This window comes from Populus euphratica, unplaced genomic scaffold (genome assembly GCF_000495115.2).
Source record: "Populus euphratica unplaced genomic scaffold, PopEup_1.0 scaffold16.1, whole genome shotgun sequence".
Lineage (NCBI taxonomy): Eukaryota > Viridiplantae > Streptophyta > Magnoliopsida > Malpighiales > Salicaceae > Populus > Populus euphratica.
In genome coordinates, this window is record NW_011499882.1 from 584,723 (window position 1) to 605,065 (window position 20,343).

General features: G+C 36.8%; 5 protein-coding genes and 1 long non-coding RNA gene across 6 annotated transcripts in view; 3 read left to right on the top strand and 3 right to left on the bottom strand.

Annotated features, from left to right (window-relative positions):
* The window catches only part of LOC105129579 (DEAD-box ATP-dependent RNA helicase 7-like), a 5,598-nt gene extending 2,995 nt beyond the window's left edge, over positions 1-2,603 (top strand). Inside the window, exons 8-14 of the mRNA XM_011031701.1 lie at positions 143-244; positions 337-397; positions 484-652; positions 728-824; positions 921-1,015; positions 1,708-1,841; positions 2,054-2,603. Coding sequence (XP_011030003.1) covers positions 143-244; positions 337-397; positions 484-652; positions 728-824; positions 921-1,015; positions 1,708-1,841; positions 2,054-2,289 — 894 coding nt within the window. The 3' untranslated portion in view covers positions 2,290-2,603. The remainder of the gene's footprint in view (positions 1-142; positions 245-336; positions 398-483; positions 653-727; positions 825-920; positions 1,016-1,707; positions 1,842-2,053) is intronic.
* Positions 2,604-3,475: 872 nt separating this feature from the next.
* Positions 3,476-6,932, top strand: LOC105129583 (uncharacterized). Its single transcript, XM_011031703.1, has 3 exons — positions 3,476-4,870; positions 4,986-5,134; positions 6,427-6,932. Exons 1-3 carry the CDS (start codon positions 3,920-3,922, stop codon positions 6,677-6,679), a joined length of 1,353 nt encoding a protein of 450 aa, XP_011030005.1. The 5' UTR covers positions 3,476-3,919; the 3' UTR covers positions 6,680-6,932.
* On the bottom strand, positions 6,674-9,391 carry LOC105129582 (uncharacterized). Its single transcript, XR_843100.1, has 2 exons — positions 9,174-9,391; positions 6,674-7,376 (listed from the first exon to the last, which is right to left on the bottom strand). It is a non-coding gene; the product is annotated as an uncharacterized LOC105129582 (long non-coding RNA).
* Positions 8,042-10,922, top strand: LOC105129580 (cytochrome P450 704C1-like). The gene is made up of 6 exons (XM_011031702.1): positions 8,042-8,522; positions 8,606-8,821; positions 9,409-9,693; positions 9,769-10,104; positions 10,430-10,630; positions 10,716-10,922. Exons 1-6 carry the CDS (start codon positions 8,061-8,063, stop codon positions 10,896-10,898), a joined length of 1,683 nt encoding a protein of 560 aa, XP_011030004.1. The 5' UTR covers positions 8,042-8,060; the 3' UTR covers positions 10,899-10,922.
* A 51-nt stretch (positions 10,923-10,973) lies between these two features.
* Positions 10,974-13,629, bottom strand: LOC105129702 (cationic amino acid transporter 1-like). Its single transcript, XM_011031887.1, has 2 exons — positions 13,609-13,629; positions 10,974-12,563 (listed from the first exon to the last, which is right to left on the bottom strand). The coding sequence occupies exons 1-2, from the start codon at positions 13,627-13,629 to the stop codon at positions 11,130-11,132; spliced, it is 1,455 nt and encodes a 484-aa protein (XP_011030189.1). The 3' UTR covers positions 10,974-11,129.
* Positions 13,630-17,135: 3,506 nt separating this feature from the next.
* On the bottom strand, positions 17,136-19,898 carry LOC105129584 (alpha-L-fucosidase 1-like). Its single transcript, XM_011031704.1, has 3 exons — positions 19,148-19,898; positions 18,809-19,048; positions 17,136-18,105 (listed from the first exon to the last, which is right to left on the bottom strand). Exons 1-3 carry the CDS (start codon positions 19,687-19,689, stop codon positions 17,430-17,432), a joined length of 1,458 nt encoding a protein of 485 aa, XP_011030006.1. The 5' UTR covers positions 19,690-19,898; the 3' UTR covers positions 17,136-17,429.
* Positions 19,899-20,343: the final 445 nt, after the last annotated feature.

Below are 20,343 nucleotides of genomic sequence, written 5' to 3' on the forward strand. Positions count from 1 at the left end.
CCTAATATCCATATTGTTGCATTGACATAGTCAAGAGGAAAACTTCATTTAACCTTGTGTGGAGACTATGCATCTTAAAAAAGAAAGACACCTACCTACTCTGTTTAATCTCTTTCTTTCTTCTAATGTATGATATCTGCAGGTGACCCTTTCTGGGTTCAGATCTGGCAAATTCCTGACCTTGGTGGCTACAAATGTGGCTGCAAGGGGATTGGATATCAATGATGTGCAGTTAATCATCCAGGTGTGTGTGTGTTTCTGAGCTCTCATGTTTTCTGGTGCACGTTACGAAATTTAAATTTTTATTTGTCAAATAACATCATTTTTGCTTTTTAGTGTGAACCTCCAAATGATGTAGAAGCTTATATACATCGGTCTGGACGTACTGGACGAGCAGGTAAATATGCATGTTTATGACTACTATCTTTTGAATGTATGAGTTTGATGTTGATGTTGATGTTTAGAGTTATCACTATTTTATAGGCAATAGTGGTGTTGCTGTGATGCTCTATGATCCAAGAAGGTCAAATGTATCTAAGATTCAAAGAGAATCAGGCGTAAAATTTGAGCATATAACTGCCCCCCGGGCTGAGGATATTGCCAAAGCAGCTGGCGTGGGAGCTGCAGAAACAATAACTCAGGTTTCTGACAGGTATAGTTCTATGATGGTGTTCATGTACTTTGAGCACTTTTATCTTCAGATATTAACATGCAGCAAATATTGCAGTGTAATTCCAGCATTCAAATCTGCAGCAGAGGATCTGTTGAGTACCTCAGGTTTGTCAGCCGTAGAACTACTTGCAAAAGCACTTGCCAAGGCTACTGTAAGTTACGCTTGTTGATGCTTTTATTTTTTTCAAATAGACTTCGATATTTTAACTCTTGACATATCACCTTAAACTGAAAACATGCAAATGCAGGGTTATACTGAGATCAAGAGTAGGTCACTGCTAACTTCCATGGAGAACCATGTCACTTTACTTCTTGAATCTGGCAAACCCATTCACACTCCATCGTAAGTCCTAAAAGCTTCTTACTCTTGTTCTCTGTTTCTTAAATTCAATCCTAAAGAGTTTTTTATCCAATAAAATTGAAATAGAATAGCTGAGAGATTTTGATCATCTTTTAGAGAGGCTGTGACCCAATTGACATTGAGTCATTGTCAGCTAGCAGGACTTCAATGGACCTCAATGCATGTTTTGATGCCTGTTTTATCCTTGGTCTGTGTTTGAGATTAGAGAGAGGAAAATGGAGTTCTTCCTGCTTTTAGGGTGGTAGCCCTATGATCTGACATTTGTAGTCCAAAGGACAAAAACTCTGAATTTGAATAAAGCTTATAAAATTGTACATGTACACTGAAGGAGTACAAGTTTTGGAAGCTAACTACTGGTAACCGGTTGACGGGTTGCCTATAATACAATAATTATACACCCATCATGAGTGGGTTTCTCATGTATAGGTGTTGTAAAAGTGAAGGTTTTCTTTTCTTAAACTTTTTGTTATTTCTTTATTTCTATTTTTTCTTTATGACTTAAGTTGACTAATTATGAAAAGGTTAGTACTTGGTGAAGAGTCCAGAATATCTCTATGAAATACTTAGTTTCCATGAAATTCAGTTAATTGAATTTCTTCTTATCTCAATTACTTGTCTCCTTTGAAGCTGTTATCTGAATTGGCAGCTCTTGCCCATTTCTTGAATTTTCCCAGATTCGCTTTTAGTGTCATGAGGAGAATCTTGCCTGAGGATAAGGTTGAGTCAGTGACAGGCATGAGCCTCACAGCTGATGGAAATGGTGCAGTTTTTGATGTGAAGAAAGAAGATGTTGACACTTTCCTAGCTGGTAATGTTATAGTTTACTGGTTAATCATATAATTTCCTTAGCTTGGCAAGTACTTCCTTGTGGGGCACCTGTTTATGCATGAAATCTGCGCTCTTGAATAGCATGATTGGCTTCTTTTTGGCCTTAAATTTGATTTCTTTTTATCTTTTGTTTGCAATACCTTGAGCTGTGATGCTTTTGTTCATTATTCTTCTCTTCCTTGGCCACTGCAGCTCAGGAAAATGCTGCTGGTGTGAACATAGAGGTGGTTAAAGCATTGCCATCTCTGCAAGAAAGAGACCGACCAAGGGGTAGATTTGGTGGTGGTGGTCGTGGTAGAGGTGGTTTTGGTGATAGGAGTGGTGGTAATCGGTTCTCAGGGGGAAGAGGTGGCAGGGGTGGTGGGTTCTCAGATAGAAGAAATGGCTCTGGTGGCTTTAAAGGTCGCAACAATGGGAACAAGTGGTGAATTTTTTCAGTTTGCCCCAGAAGTTCATGGACAACAGAGCAATCCTTAACAGTTGTTACAGGCTGAAGAGTTTTCTGACAAGGAAGAAAATTTGAAAACGCAACTGGCTTGCCTGGGGAATTTACAATCTTTGTTGGCTAGATATAGATTTTTCCTGCAAGTGTATTATCCTAGGCTTGATAAAAAAAAATTATGCCATATTTATTTCATTTTGAGGGGATTTTTTCTGTGTTCCCCGTGATTGAATTTCAACGAAAATGTAAGATCAGGTGATAAGATCTCTAATATTATTTGATTATTGAACATTCCGAATCTATGAATTAACTTTTATGAAATCTCAAAATATATTTTATTCTCTTAGTTGCCCAATGCGCCTTTAATCTTTGTACACAATGCTCTTGATATAATGTTGCCATCGAGGTTCAGGTGAGATGTAATCTGATTAGCTACTTATTGTTTGATACATCTTTTCAAGTCGTGCTTGGATCGAAGTCCATACAAGTAGATATGGCTTTATTTTTGAGTGAGGGTAGATTATAACTTTGTTCCTTTTGGACTTAATTAATCCTTGTAGTGGTAGAAACTGTATAATTAATTTGTATATTTTAAAATTTATTTATAATTTTTTTTTCTGTTAATTTCCTATCTTAAAAAATAGAATGAAGGAAGCAGAAAATAGATGAAATATGGAAATTTGGGTATGGAAGAATGTGTTTTTGGAAAAGAATTTAAATTAGAAGGTGGTCACCATCACTTGGATGAATTTGGGCGTTATTGTGCTTAAACTCCTCTCTAAATGAGTATATTAACCAAAATTTATCATCTCAAGAACTCTCATCCATGAAATTCGTGTGGTGTAACTTGACCCTGAAAAAACATATTGACTTCGTAATCTTCAATTAATCAGGCTGTGTTAACCTATGATCCTGTTGACTAAATGCTAGCTGATGCTCATTTAATTAATATATTGATCTGATAATCCATAACTCGAGTTAGTTTCTCGAGATGAATTCTCTCACAACAAGTATAGCATAGTTGTTAAAATTGGTTTTATTTGACGGGTTAATTCGAGGAATTTGTAACCTTACATAGACTGTGTTTTAGATTGAACATATAATTTTAATTTTACCTCAAAATAACTTTTATATCAATTTCGTTCCTCATATTTCAAAAGTTCTCAACTCAGCCTCCCTGAACATGCAGTCATCTAAACTGTATCTTCTTTTTCGTGATAAGAGATGCCGTTTTGTAGGTGACTTGCGCAACCTTTTCCGATGAAGTAATTCTCATACAAGGCCTAAATTAAGAAAGCAAAATCATTTAGGGATACAATTGATACAAAGATGTGTTTCGGTTGCAGAACAAAAATTGTAGTAACACATTTGGACCCATATAACAGACCGGTTCGACTACTTGTCCTTCCTTAGGAACAGAACTCCACCGCTTCACCATCTCCACGGTCACAACGTTTATCATACACCCTCAAACTTCCAGACCCGTCTTCAACAGCCTAGGGCCCAAGCAAACAGCCCGACACGATGCAAAACAAACGACTCACAACATAAAAAACACACAACTCCATGACTTGATGAATCTGTGGCCATAAAGTTTTGATCTTGATCAAGAAATCATGGGGTGTGACAGGAAAGCAAAACTAGCTCTCGATGCTTTCAGAAGCTACACGTCGAAGATTGTGACAAGACCTTCAGCTGAAGAATCAGCTTTCTCAAGAATTTATCAAGATGGGTCTTTGAGTTCTGCTTCAAATCCAGTTAAGTTTTCTGGGTTCTCAAAAAGGTGTAATTTTTATCAAAGATTTGGATCTGGTTCTCAAATGGGTGTTAATAAAATTAATTATAATCCTTTTCTTGGTAATGGTATTGGTGCAAAGAGATTTTATTATGTTGATAGGTATCGTGTACAACATTTTAAGCCTAGAGGGCCTAAGAGGTGGTTTAGGAATCCAAGAACTGTTTTGATTGTTGTTTTGGTTGGTTCTGGTGCTTTTATAACTGTTTATTATGGTAATTTGGAGACTGTACCTTATACAAAAAGAACGCATTTTGTGCTTTTGTCAAAGACAATGGAGAAGAAGATGGGCGAGACTCAATTTGAGCAAATGAAAGCGGCTTTTAAGGGGAAGATGTTGCCTGCGTTACACCCTGAAAGTGTTAGGATGCGTTTGATTGCACAGGATATTATTGATGCTTTGCAAAGAGGGTTGAAGCGTGATCTGGTTTGGAGTGATATGGGGTATGCATCGCAGGAGAGTGATATGGCTCATGAGGCAAGTGCTCATGAGACTTTGAAGGCTTTGAGTGAGAGGGAAGAGAAAATTGAGGGGAAGTGGTATAAAGAAGATGAAATTCTTGATGATAATTGGGTTCAACAATGTAGAAAGAAAGAGAAAGGGTTGAAGGCAGATGCTTCGCATCTGGATGGATTGAATTGGGAGATCTTGGTTATTAATGAGCCTGTTGTTAATGCTTTTTGTTTGCCAGGGGGGAAGATTGTTGTGTTTACTGGATTGCTTGAGCATTTTAGAACTGATGCAGAGATAGCTACCATTATTGGGCACGAGGTATATCTATTCTATACACGTTTTTGGTATTTTAGAATTGTAGTTTATTACTATTTTTAGTGTTGGGTTGAAGATGATTGTTTTTTGTTTTGTTGGATGCTTTTTTGTTGATTAGGTCGGGCATGCTGTGGCACGACATGCAGCTGAAGGAATCACAAAGAATTTGTGGGTTGCCATTTTGCAACTCATTTTGTACCAGTTTATCATGCCTGATATTGCAAATGCAATGTCGGTTCTGTTTTTGAGGCTACCTTTCTCCCGAAGGTATGCTTCTTTGGTTCAACCTTTATTTGCATTGTTATTTACTGTATGTAAATTGTTGGTTTTGTATTCTGTAATGTTGTGGCTGGCAATATGTGCACGTATATTTCATGCAAGCTAAGAAAACACTTTCTGGTCATGGAATAATTTTATGAATGCATTTTGTTAAGCTTGTCTCATATGTGCTATAGGCTTGAAGCCAGACTGCCTGGACTGGTAGGAGATCACTGGGAATCAAGCAATTGTAAAATTATTGTTATTGAATCTGGTGTTATAGCATGTAGTTTAAGTGTGTGGATAACATTGTTATTAGCTCTTAGTATAAGCAGTTAATATTGATGTATTCTTAGGTAATATTTGATAGAGAATACAGCAGGTGTAATTTGATTTTGTTGAAAGAAATTCATCAGTTCCTTTCCTAGGAGATTCAAGATCCATCCTGCTGGATTTTTCCTAGTGGAACAAAGATCCATGTAGATCAGAATGACGTATTATGTATGTGAGTGGCAAGTTGCTTTTGTGCTTTCAACCTAGTACAGTTTGTGAGATGTATGGATCATAACACATTATATGGATTTGATAGTCCTACCTGAGTTTAGCTATTCATTGGACTGGTCTCAGGGAGATCGAATGACGTGTCTCTAATTTTGGCCAACAGTAACATGCACAAACAGCAGCTAACCCTTACATCACATTCAATACTGCCTCGAAAGATTATTGATCTCTGTAAAATCATGCGACACTTTCTGAAATCTAAATATATTCAGAGGATGGTAGAAAACCAGAAACTACATGGCATCTAGTGAAGCCCTTGGTTTGTGTGATTCTGTGAAGAGCACCCATAGATCCTACCCATCTCTTTCTAATTGTTGTTTGCTTGCTTTCAGTGCAATGTATCTTTCTTGCATCTCCCCCTCTCATCTTGGTTTCCATCCTCTTCGAAGTTTAAGAGCCCAAGGTGGATGGTGCCACGATTTTATAATTTCTAGAGGCTTAAAGATTAGCTTCACCTTAGTCTGGGCACCAATTCAATTCCCCTTATATCTTGGATTATCACTGTTTACAAATGACAAGATCATCAATGAGACAGAACAATTTGCTTTTATTTTTCTGGCTATGACTGATACTTGCAGTGGGCAATGAAATCATACCATGCTTTCTAATTTCTCTAGATAATTCTTGTTATTTGTTTATCTGAAACTAACCTCAGTATATTCTATCCAGTAGAAGGTACAATAGTAATGTAAATCTGGTCCGCTGCTAGATCTCACACATTCCAATGTCTTTTGTTTCAGGATGGAGATTGAAGCAGATTACATTGGATTATTATTGATGGCTTCTGCAGGATATGATCCTCGCATCGCACCTAGAGTGTATGAGAAATTGGGAAAGCTCACCGGAGATTCAGCACTCAGAGATTATCTTTCTACCCATCCATCTGGAAAGAGGAGAGCTCAATTGCTTGCCCAAGCTCAAGTCATGGAAGAAGCACTTCATATTTACAGAGACAGGATAGCAGGACGTGGGGATGAAGGTTTTTTTCTTTAAAGCAGCACCAATCTCCAGTAAGTGTACACTGGAAGTTGCAGCTGGGAAAGAACAGAGCTTCAATGCTTCTCTCTTACCTTACAGTGCAAGGCTAAGCTTGCGAGTTGATCTTCTTTTCATCCCGAACCCTTTCTTGTATTTCTGGCAACTGTAATTACCATCCACTCCATGAGGATAAATAGCTTTGTATTGGTTCCTTACCTTTTCTTTGTGATCTGATATAAGTTTCTTATATGCTTACTTGTTTATCCCTCCACTTGTGCATCTCTTTTCTGATTGCTTCCTAGCAAAACACAAACTGCATGAAGTGGAGATCTGGGCTAAATAACCCAGCTTTATGTTTATTCAACCATTTAATAAAGTCTCTTTTTTATCTTTTGAGGATCTATCAGTCTATTAATTATCATTTGCAAAAGGCCTCAGCAATTTCAACATATATGGACAGATTAATTACCTGGTCTCAAAGCGGCTTTGTTCTTATGAGGATCACCAAATTGCATGGGAGAAATTGTAATGAAGTCTGGGACAGATCCTTCACTAGCACTGCTCCAGCAGGTGGCTGCCATTTAAAGCAGGCTTCGGTCCTTGCAGACATTTTCCTAATGTGGTCTCTGCATCCAATTTCCTTCCAACTTTCCTTTGATTATTGAAATGAGTCTTGATTTGTGCAAAACACCGTGCCCGCTTTTTATGACAACTGTAAATTGGACAGTAGGATCATATTGAAAAATTTTCTTGAATATCGACCAACTAAATTAAAAAAGTAGCAGGCTATAGCATGATTGATCTTGATGATTTTGTTCATGAGTTATCAGAAACAGCTTCCCCAGATGTTGTGATGGAGGGAAATATTTTGGGTCTTGACTGCATAAATAACGAGATGAGGATTGAAGGTATATTGTTGCATCATGCAACTCATTCTCCAATGACTGATTTCCTGATAATGTGAACATTTTGATAAGATGCCAATGGAGCCAAGATTTGCTTCTGGTATGGTGAAATGTATTAGACAATCTAAGAATTTTCTCTGCAGAATCCATCTATCATAGTACTGTATAAAAGTTTCATTTTGCCATGTCTTTCATATGCTGGCAATCTTTTTTCTTGACTTTTTTGTCCACGTAAATATTTGTCTCCATGCATGTTGTAGAGTTCGTGTGTAAAAGGAATCTGGATCCCATTATTTTTGTTAAATCTTTGCACGTAAAGCCAGGCTTGTGTTCGGCTAAAGCAGGCGACTAGGTCCAGGACCAATTGGATAATCATATCCATTGATAAGCACATATAAATATAATTAAACAAGTTTCTTGTTTGAACATTATTTGATATATCAATTAATTACAGGTAAAACAAAATACATCGTTCTCACAAGTTGGTCCCAATGAAACTCTCAATGCAAGAAACGACCCTAATAGAAGTAAAGAAGCGTGGAAGACTTGATATTTCCTATTTGAAGTTCTCTTGGTTTCTCCATTCGACATATTTCAGGATGAGTACACTTCTTTTTGCTTCAGGCGTGCTCTTTCTTCTTGTGGGACTTTATGTCTCTCCCTCTATTGTCTTAGGCCTAATAGGAATATTGATAGTTTTTGTGATAGTCTTTGCATTGAAGTATCTTGTATTTTACATCAAGGAGTCGATCTTGGAGGACCAAAAGCCTCCAATTGCTGGTCCAATTCTAAATTACCTTGTACACTTCAATAGACTTTTCGATTATCAAACATCTGTTGCTAAGAAACATAGCACTTTTCGTCTGATTACGCCTTCGCATAGTGACATTTACACGGTTGATCCCCTTAATGTTGAATATATACTGAAAACCAAGTTCTCCAATTACGAAAAGGTGTCAGGCAATTGTTATTATCTTAGACTTTACCAATTTGTTATGGAAATTAACAGTGCAATTTGGCTGTCATGACGTTGCAGGGAGCCTATAATTATGGGATAATGAGAGATCTGTTTGGTGATGGGATTTTCGCAGTAGATGGACATAAATGGCGTCACCAGCGGAAGCTTGCAAGCTATGAATTCTCAACAAGAGTTCTGAGAGATTTCAGTAGTGCTGTTTTTCGGGCTACTGCTGCAAAATTAGTTTCGAAGATTACTGTTCCAGCAACAGCTTTGAAGAGCACGGATTTGCAGGTATCTGTCCTGCTACAAGTGGCAAATTTCCTATATTATTGTAGTTAGCATTATCAAATAACCATCTCAATTTAAAGTTGATATAAGTTAATAAATAATATATATTATTCTTTAACATATATTTTTATTGAAAATCCAAGATTGAAACTTGCATATGCTTATACTATTTTATACTCTCATGATCATGATGTTATTAAAACATTATATCATATTAAAAATTATCTCAATTCAAAAACTTAAACTATTACAAACAACAGAATAAAATTTTTTCACTTGAATTTTCTTGACAATTTTCAGTTTGATATATTTAAGAAATTATAGCTGGAGTAATGCCTCGATAAGTAAATACCACCTGCTATTTTGGAGACCCAAGAAGTTCCATTTTGGAGCTAGACAGAGATAGATTCAGCATAAACTACATGCCTCAGAACTTCCTTTGTAGCCTTCCTCTACAAAACAAGAGGATAGGATATATACAGCATGGAAAGGGTGTTAGATGTTCTTAAAGTTAATTCCAAGAACAATACAGATCAGATTAGTTTATCAATCAACTGTAACTTATACTATTTAATGATTTTTTTTTTCAGGATATGCTAATGAAATCGACCTTAGACTCAATATTTAAAGTGGGATTTGGGTTTGAGCTGAATGCTTTGTCTGGCTTGGATGAATTTGGAAGCAGGTTCACCAAAGCCTTCGATGACTCCAATAGTATCATATTTTGGCGATATGTTGATCTAATATGGGAGCTCAAAAGATTCCTTAATATTGGTTCAGAAGCCTCTCTTAAACAAAATATCAAAGTCATCAATGATTTCATTTTCGAATTGATTCGGTGCAAGAGAGAGCAGATGAAAACTGGAAAGCTTGAAGCAAGTAAACTTTTATTTTGATAGTGATACATGCAGCTTTTGATTTAGCATACTTGACTGTTTCTTGGTGAACAGGGAGGGAAGGAAGATATTCTATCAAGGTTTTTGTTGGAGAGTGAAAAGGATCCAGAGAACATGACTGATCAGTATTTAAGAGATATAACTCTCAATTTTATCATAGCTGGAAAAGACACATCTGCAAATACACTTGCATGGTTCTTTTACATGCTCTGTAAACATCCTCTAGTTCAAGAGAAGGTTGTACAAGAAGTCAGAGAAGCAGTTGGAATTAAGGAAAGTATGTCTGCTGATGAATTTTCGAAATTGATGACCGAAGAAACCGTGGACAAGATGCAATACCTTCATGCATCTCTGACAGAAACTCTCAGACTCTATCCAGCTGTTCCTCTGGTAAAATATTTGACAATAGTTACTCCCACCAGCATACAATACTGAGCAATGGACTTGGAAGTAGCCCTGTCATTGCCATGGTGGAACTGCATAATTTCTTGTATTTTAGCTTAGTTATGGAGGCTTGTCAAGTACTTTTACATGCTTCATAAATTGTACATCCAAAACCATAGTTGCATGATACACCACTGAGGTTGTCTTTATTGGATGCATGAATACCAGTTAGTATTCTTATTTTATTTCTGCACAACTTGTTTGATTTTCTTGAAGTAGTAATAATTTTCTCAATTCACATGGGAGTTGTTTGTATTTCCTCCAAATGCAGGATGGAAAGAGTGCTACAGAGGATGATATTCTTCCTGATGGCTTCAAGGTGAAGAAAGGAGACGACATAACCTACATGGCTTATGCGATGGGAAGGATGAAAAACATTTGGGGAGACGATGCTGAGGAATTTCATCCAGAACGATCGCTTCATGATGGCATCTTTCAACCAGAAAGTCCTTTCAAATTTACGGCATTTCATGTTAGTAACATTAAACCTATCAGTTTACTTGTGTTGCAATTTCTTTATGCATCTAATCTGCTTTTCTTTCTGTAACCATTCTTAGGCTGGCCCTCGCATTTGCCTAGGGAAGGAATTTGCTTACAGGCAAATGAAGATCTTGGCTGCTGTTCTCCTCTACTTCTTTAGGTTCAAGCTTGTGGATGCGAGGAAGGAAGCTACATATCGAACAATGTTTACCCTTCACTTAGATAAAGGGCTACATGTATATGCATCTCCCAGGCTGTAAAAGTCAAGTGTTGAGTGCGTGCTAATGTATTCTTCTTTGCCTTCCGTTTATGTATCTTAATGGACAAGTGGAATATAAAATATATACTAGACTGAGGTCTACCTACTTAAAAGTGTTAAATATAATGCTTATTGCAGAATGTTCATGTTCATTGCTTCTCTATCAGAATCACATGTCTAGGAAATTCATAACCTCACAGGTTTTGGAAAGAACATTTCGAACATTTGAACCTCACAAACCAGTCCGGGAAGAGACAGCACCTTCTTCAACATTCTTGAGACCATCCTCAACCTTGTTCTCTCCTGATGCCTTAGCTGTGTCATAGGAGGCATGTAATCCAAATAGAAAGTAGTATACCAACAAAAATCCAGTCCATGCAGCAAATCTTATAAATGATTTCCTATCTATTGATCCCAAAAGGAAAATGTTGATGAGAATTGAAGCAGATGGTAGCCATGGCACCAACGGAACACCCCATAATTTTGGATCCCTTGCTTGTGGAACAAGAAGCTTGAGTGCTAAAGTAGCACAGAACCATAATGGTATCGTGATCACATACCCAAGCCAACTATCTTCATCAGCAGTACCCCATATAACAGCCGTTGCTACTGAAGAACCAAGAATGGCCACAATGCACATGATGAGCTTGACGCGATTTTCTTGTGTTGTGATACCACTAACATAGTAGCGGCGCACGAGAAGAGCCAAAGCCACAAGCATGAAGATAAACAATGTTGAGATGGAAAGAAGGTTGGACAGAATATCAAGCTTGGTGAAAAAGCCAACGATAGCAGTTGCAGCAAGCATGACAATAGTGGCATTTACCGGGGTGCCAGTCCTCTCATTAACGTGAGCTAACCAAGGTGGCATCATGTGAGTGCGTGCAATATGTGTGAGATACCGCGCCTGCCCTACAGCAGAAACGAGCAGAACTGTTGTCATGCCTTTCAATGCACCAGCTGCCACAACGTACTTGGCCCAACCCCAACCTACGGTTTCGAATGCTACTGAAAATGGGGCATCCTCATCGATCTTCGTGTACGGTACCATTAAGCACAATGTTACTGCCATCAAACAATATGCCATTGTAGTTATGGACATTGAGCCAACGAGACCGATCGGGATATCTCTAGCAGGGTTCCTGGTTTCTTCTGCCATGGTGGCAACAGCGTCAAATCCAATATAAGCAAAGAAGAGCACAGCTGAAGCCACAAAAATACCACGGGCTCCATTGGGAGAAAAATCAGCGTAATTTTTCGTGTCTGCTTTGGCAAGACCAGCAACAATGATGAAGAGGATCACGACAACATGGATGATGGAAGCAATATAATTGAAGCGTGACGAGCCCTTGGTACTAAGGACCGCAAGGACACAAATGGCAGCACAAACGAAAACAGCAATGGGATCAAGGTGGCCATAGTCCTCAGGAAGGCTGTGGGCTATGAGTCGGAAGTCATCTGGTTTGTGGTTGCAAAGAGTGGCAAAGTAGGATGTCCATGACCTAGCAACAGCAGCTCCACCAATGACATACTCAAGTATTATGTTGCCAGCAGCAATGAAGGCCATGAAGTCACCTAGCTCTACCCTCAAATAAGCAAAAGAACCACCTGAAAGGAAAACATCAATCACAAGAACTTTCAATGTCTTGTTATATATTGCACAAACCTAAGAATGTCTATGTTTGGTAGCTGATGAGACCTAAACATTATTAAACACTACATTAGTATTGGCACCCCTGTTAAGTAAACTAACATTTTTACTCAGGTGGATTAGAAAAGAACTAGTGGCTTAACCATTGAATGATTAAGGTGATTGCTACCATAATCTTAATTAAGTCATTAATAACTACACCATTTCCAATGTAAAAATTAGGCAAATCTATATATACCAACATCCAAACACCCCCTGTACTTTCAAGTCATTTTCATAGACATTTCCTATGATCTTTCCCCACTTTGAGAAATATTACTTTTGCTTAGATTATCCTTTACAAATATAATATTAAAATAAGATAAATTAAATAGCGGTTATGTTTGTTATGTTTGCTTAGATTATCCTTTACGAATGTAATTATAAGACATCTCCATGTAAATGCACTAAAATGAAATAAGTTTGATAGCTGTTATTTTTAAAATATATTTTATTTAGAAAAGTATTAAAATAATATTTTTATATTTTTTTAAAATTATTTTTAACATTCATACATTAAAATAATTAAAAAATATAAAAAAATTAAATTAAAAAAAATAAATTTCAAACAGAAAAAGGTTACAAGTGGATAATTGTATTTTACGCAATTATCTAGAGGCCAAAACCATGAAAATGCTGTCACACATCGCAACAAGGAAAAGAAAAGGAGTCAAACTTGGTAAGCAATTGAAAGGTCAGCAAATGCAACGCCGACACGTATCTGCCTAACGGTTCCTTGCATTGACAAACATCATCAAGGAGTCAAGATATACAAGTTGAGGGCAGAGATGGACCCTTAGCTACAGTTTTATGTCGACAATTTTAAGGAAAGGTCAAACCTCGTCGTAACCATCGAAATAGATTGACTGCAAATCATCTCTTTCACAGTGTAATTTTATAAGATACATACAGTTTAAATAAAAAAAAATTAAGACCATACGACAACAGAATAAGTTTGTAAAAGGTACAACATTTTATATCAAATTGATTTTTCTTGGCCTATACTACGATATTTTCTAACCCAAAGATCGCCTAGTGCCATGTGATACCAAGTAATACAAGAGTGAGTTTGCTTGTGCCAGCTGCCATCTAATAATAATTATGAAAACTCTAATAAGTTGTATATGTATGGATTGAAGGCCAATTCATGTAAACTTTGAGAGCTCGGTCGAGTCCAAGGATCGAGTCAGGAGCCTGTCCTTGAACCTCATGGGAGTTTCTTTAAGTGCTTGAAGATAATTTCCAATGCTTTGAAACGATTCCTCTGGCAAGAAATCGTTCTTAGTACAGCTGCATCCACATCCCCTCCTCCTCCTCATCCCCTCTTGGTCTCCACCTTCTTGATGATCCCCATTAAAAATGCCGCCTACCATCTTTGTTCCTAAAAAATTGGAGAGAAAAAACAAATAAAGCCATGATAATTGAACACGAACAAAACAAGAACACAGAGAGAATTGAAGAGCTAATTACCTGATTAAAACTAATTAAGTTGTGGAGAACAGAATTAGAGAAGAAGGGAACGGTTTATCTCTCTCTCTCTCTCTCTATGTGTAGTGCAAGGCAGTAGAAGATGTATAGATGGATTCTTTCACCGGCTATGGGCAGTGATATATATCAACTAAAGGTTGACCGACTCACAGCTAGTAGGTTGCTGGCAATCTCTCCCACTTTCCAAGTTATTTTTCAAAAAAAGGGAATTGATTTTCTTGAGATGGAATCTGAATCCCCGAGAAAAGAAACAAAAAGGGTGGAATCTGAGTGATCTTGCAAGGGAGGGATGGAGGTTTAAGAATAACTAGGAAAGGCCAACGCAAGTAGGAGACTAATAGTGACGGTTGCGATAGACATCAGGACCTATGGATGTGGGCTGTTCGCCCACGTTCACATTGGTTGTGTTGATCCGAATTTCATGCCACATTAATCTAATCTATTATACAGGGTTTTTGAATAAGGGCAGCACACGTTATTGATACATGCTGGCCTTTTCACACACGCTGTCAAACATGCTTTTCTAAACGTGAAAGGAAACAAATTCGAAGATGATGAGAAATCTAAAATCTCATGCATGATATATGTATAGATCGTATATTTTTAAAATATTGAAATTATGATGTATTGGATAATATTTTTTTAAAAAATAATGATATATTAAATCGATCTAGATTAACTTGTAATTTAAATTTGAATGATCAGATTATGCTAATTTTATAAAATATAAATCAAATCAAATTAGAAAATTTAATTTCAATTAAAAATATATTAAATAAAAAAAATAAAAAATAAATATCTAACTAAAAAGAAGATCCCAACAAAAGCTAATATAGTAAACTTAGAAGAAAAGCTCAAAATCATAACATGAGAAATAAAAATAAAATTCTTTTAAAAACATTTTGGATAATATTTTTTAAAAAAATAATGATATATTAAATCGATCTAGATTAATTCGTAATTTGAATTTGAATGATAAAATTATGCTAATCTTATAAAATATAAATCAAATCAAATTAAAAAATTCAATTTTAATTAAAAATATATTAAATAAAAAATAAATATTTAACTAAAAAGAAAATCCCAACAAAAACTAATAGAGTAAACTTAGAAGAAAAGGTCAAAATCATGACATGAGAAATGAAAATAAAATTCTTTCAAAAAAAATTAATTTTTAATAAACTTATTGTTGAAAATTAAAATTATAAAAAAATTATAAAAAAAACTTAAGTTAACTGTTAAATTGATTAAAGTATATTTTTTATATAAAAAAGGTTAATTTAGTGATAAAAAATTATCCCACTATAATCTAAAAATGAATTTATTGGATTTATAAAAATCATTAGTGAAATCCACCTATTTATAGGTAATGTGCCAAATCTAACGGTTAATTTTATTTATTATTCTTAGGAAATGATGTTGACCGAGTTGTCCATGAGTTGGCAAAGGGATTTAAAACGTTTTGCATTAACTAATGAGAGAGGATTAAAGCATTGTTATTAAACTCACTTTTTCTTAGGAAAGAGGACCAAATTGGCATGATTATGAGAGGGAGAGCTAATTTTCCATCTTTTGAGGGTTAAAATCATCAAGAACGAACAAAAGATCAAAATTAACATTCGTTTCTGTGAGGTTAAGGAAACTTTGGAGGGCTGCTGCTTATTTGATTCAATGGCACATGTTGCAGAGACGTACATTGAAGGTTACTAGATTGCTTGTTGAGAAAACGGAAAATGACGAGGATGAAATATTTGCTATGAACACAAGGGAAGCTTGTAGAGTTGACTGTTCTGCTTTGGCGGCTCGAAAGATTTCAGTCTGAGGCTCCATGTTTTGGACTGGACCAACTTGCATGTTCACTTCTGTCATGATGCCCAAGTTTTTAACTCCTCTTCTTGTTCAATCCGGAGAATATAAACATATATGTGATCATTTTCAAACCCTCTAACAGGGACATGGTTATAAGAGATAGGTGCATCGTTAAAGTTGGGCTAGAACCATGGGCTAGAACCATGGGCCTTGATTGCGGTCACAGTCACTGCTGGGGCTGTTCCTATTAAATTATGTGTTCTTAATTATAGGTTCTAATGGCAGGTCCTAACATAGGGTTATGTTAATAATATAGATTTCGGCACGAATTGTGGCCTAAAAGGATACATGTTGGCCTAACACCAGGTTGTATAATACTCGTGAGAAAGCCTCATCTTTAAATTATGTGTTTTCAATCCTGGGAATTATTGAGGAGTCCTAGCATAGGGTCATGCTCATACCCTTTTGTCATGTTCTAACATGGATTTTGTCGAGAATTGTGGCCTAAAAAGGTAATCAGGTAATGGATATGAAATCTTAAGCATGTTCATAGATGAACTCCTGGTGTTATCTCCTGGCAGATGCAAAACAACCAAAGGTTGACTATAGAGGATTCGCGTTTTTCTTTGATATATGAAGATGTTGATTGGAGATCTCCATCATCCAGGTTTTTGACCTCATGTTTTGTTTATTTTTTGTTGCTGTTCTCCTTCTCAAAACCTACGTTTGTTTGGCTGATAATGTTATTTAGATAAAGTGCTGGTGTTCTTGGACTGGTAGTTTCTGTCAGTTGAGTCTCTTTGGCCTTACCTTTTCCTCAATTTCTAGCTTACGAAGAGTTTGCATTTGTTAGGCTATTGATTGACACATACTGATATCGTGCATTGTTGTTTGGGAGCTTTCTATATTTGAGGAGATATATAGGCTTCCATGTCGATATCGGGATGCACACACAATAGCTTAAATCCAACGATCATCGACACCGCTTCCAATTCAAAAGATTAGACTATTAGATTATATATTATGAGTTCATCTCATATATAAAACCCCTTTTTTTTTATAAAAAAAAAAAGTGAAATATTTATCACTCACATATGCTTGCGCCAAACAATCTCTTTGGCTTTATCTTTTCGTCGATTTCTAGCTTTAGGAGATAATGCATTTGTAAGGATATTGATTGACAAATTTTGGGAAAACAATCGAATTTCTCAATTGAAACTCTATTCTGAGGAACAATCCTTTTAGAATGTGTAGCTTAAACTGGTTTTCCTGATCTTTAGCAAATATCGTCATAAGGCATTAACCATTCAGAGAAGAATAAAACCATTCACTGTTTAATTGGGGCTTGGGATCTTTATATCTATAAACTATTGGTGCGCATTTTTCAATCACACCGCCCAAATAAAATGAGGAGACAGCAAGGACACTTTTTCCCACGAAGTGAAAAATATGAGGAGGAAATTCCATTTACCTTTATGCCTTCTTTAGACCTCCAGCATTCTTCCATGTGATTTGTAGCCTTCGTCCACACCTTCCTGTCTCTAATCATGTCTCCTTTGGGTGCCAAAAAGGGTCATAATGCAAACCAATGGAAGAGATCAACGGCACTGCTCTTGATTTGAGAATCTTAATCCTCACAATTTGACCCTTGACGACTCCCTTTTCAAGTCTATGCAGCCTCTTGTGCCCCACTGTAGTCCCTTTAGCAACCTTCCTACCATCTACGTAAACTTCATGTTGTTTGATCCTTTGACCAAGACCAATTGCTTCTTGAATCCTAATAACATTAAATCTTAATTTATCAATGCATTTGAACTCGATCCAATTATCTTCCGACTCTTCGTCTTTTGGTGCCCAATAAGTCCACAAATGGTCGCCATCTAGCACGTTTTCGGGTCCGAAATCGCCTTCCTTCCCCCCTCTTTGGCTGCTAGCTCTTACAAAGCAACTCTGAGCCAAATTTGTAGAAAATATGGTGTCGATTGCACCTCGGAATTCTTTTAGTCTCTGGACATCATTCTCAGATATAAGGCCGGTTGTGTTGGGTGGCACATTGAATAATAGCACACAATTTCGTCCTACCGAGTTGTAATAGATGTCAAGTAACACGCTTAACCTCTTTGGTGATTCTGATTTATGCCAAAACCATCCTTTTCGGATCGAAACATCACATTCTGCCGGCAGCCAATCTGTCCCTTTCGAATCACCAGTGTTGAGATAGCTGCTCCATGGAAATAAAGCTGTTAGCTGGGAGATTTCAAATGTTCTCATCACGCAAAGTTGCTTATGTGACTCACATGTGAAACTAAGCACACAGCTAATAATTGATCCGAGAAGTTTACCACTTTTGCTTTTACTTTAATTCTCCCTTTAGTTGCAGTAGTGCTCCTTGTCAACTTCAAGCGTTCACTTTTTTACTTCATTAAAAGGGCTCATTATTTTCGTTACTTACAACGAAGGGAAAAAGACATAATCAAGACCTGATGATTTGCAGAGACGTGATTGAATAGAGAAAAGTTCTAGATGGGTATCCTCTATATCAATACATGATTTTCAAACAATAAATGATTCGGGACCCATTAATAAATGTTCTCCCCACATTAATAATTCAAAGTCTCTCTTTTGGGCCCACGGTTGAATGATACAATTAGATTAACTTTCTTTTGAATATTATATTTTTACAGATGAGGCAGAAGATAGTTGAAAGATAGAAGATATATTCCTTGTATTTTCTGTTTTAAAATAATAAAAATTTATTCTAAAATTATTTCAGATGCAGGCGGACATTCTAACAGAAGCAACAATTCTAGTAAGCTTTATTCTCTCGCGAAAAACAAACCATAACATCGAAGAGTTTCTAAGATAAGCAAATTAAGGGCTCTGTGTGTGTGTGTGTTTGCCTGAAAATTAGAATTACGACTTACTCGACGATGCTTCCATTTCCGATTGAAAGTGAGGTCCTGTTAATGGTGGACCAACATGTACTTCCTGCAAATCCCATTTCATTTCCAACCCATCTGACGTCCGGGCCGGCATCAGAAAATATGTTGATGGAAGTTTGCAACTCTTTCACCATTGAAAACCAATCCGAGAAATAGTATGACATGTTTGGTACATTTGACCCTTTTGCACCATCAAACCATATCTCCCTAACACTACCATACCTACCAAAATTTCCAAGAAAACGTTGTTAGTAATGCATCTAGGTTTCGTTTGGCAGCTTGGCCAACTGCACTACCAAACGGGGTACCAAGTCTACTTACTTGTTAAGAAGTTCTTGCAATTGAGCCAAGTAGTATTCATTGTACTGCAAATCATGACCGTATCTTTTATCATGCCTATCCCATGGAGAAAGATACAGCCCCACGTCAATCCCTTCGTGAGCCCTGGCAGCGATGACAAGTTCTTGAACAACATCTCCACGCCCGTTTTTCCATGGACTGCTTGCCACAGAATGGTCAGTGTACTTACTAGGCCATAAGCAAAAACCATCATGATGTTTTGCAGTCAGTATCATGAGAGAAAACCCAGCTTCTGCTGCAACATTGACCCACTGGCTAGCATCAAGCCCAACTGGATTGAAAATAGCAGGGTTTTCATGACCAGTGCCCCATTCAGAATCAGTGAAAGTATTGACACCGAAGTGAAGGAACATTATGAGTTCCCTTTCCTGCCATTTCAATTGAGAAGATGACGGTAATGGTAGGATTGGTAACGGAGGTGTGGTGACTTCACGTCTTGAGATGACAAATTTTGAAGCTTGAAGCAATGTGATAATGCTCATAAGGCACCACAACCTGGCCATAATGCTCTTTGTTTTGTGGTTCCTCTATGCTACAATCAATCTTGATAATGATAAAAGGGAGTTTGGCCCTATAAATTTAGCAAGATAGAGTGAGCAATGACAAGGTCCATGATAAGACACGGGACAGAACAAGAAACCGAGAAAGGGTAAAGATTCTCGGGACAAGAGAGAAGGAAAAATGACAGAGAACAAGGTTTTGATTGGAATTTTGTTTTGGTTCTCTTACGGTTGTCGGTTGTCACGGTACTTATGTTTTCGTGTGGGGATCATTCACGGGTGTGCGATGATTTTTTTTTATTTTTTTTAATGTACAAATTAAAAAAATGAAAAAACTAGATTTCACTTTCCTAAATAAAGCAAAAATCAGTTTCTAGTTGGGAAAATCCTCAATAATCAGCAGTCAACTCGCTCCTCTACGGAGTCATCTCCTCAATAACAATTTCTTGGTACCCGGTCTTTATATATATATATATATATATATATATATATATAAAGCACTATCATTACACTGTGGAGTAAAATTTATTATATTATAAATTGCTACAATATAACAATAATTTTACTCTCCACAGCACAGCACAGCACAGCACAAGCCAAGGAAGCATAAATTAAGAGACAAAATAATCTTTTCATAAGTCTCAATTAGCATTACCA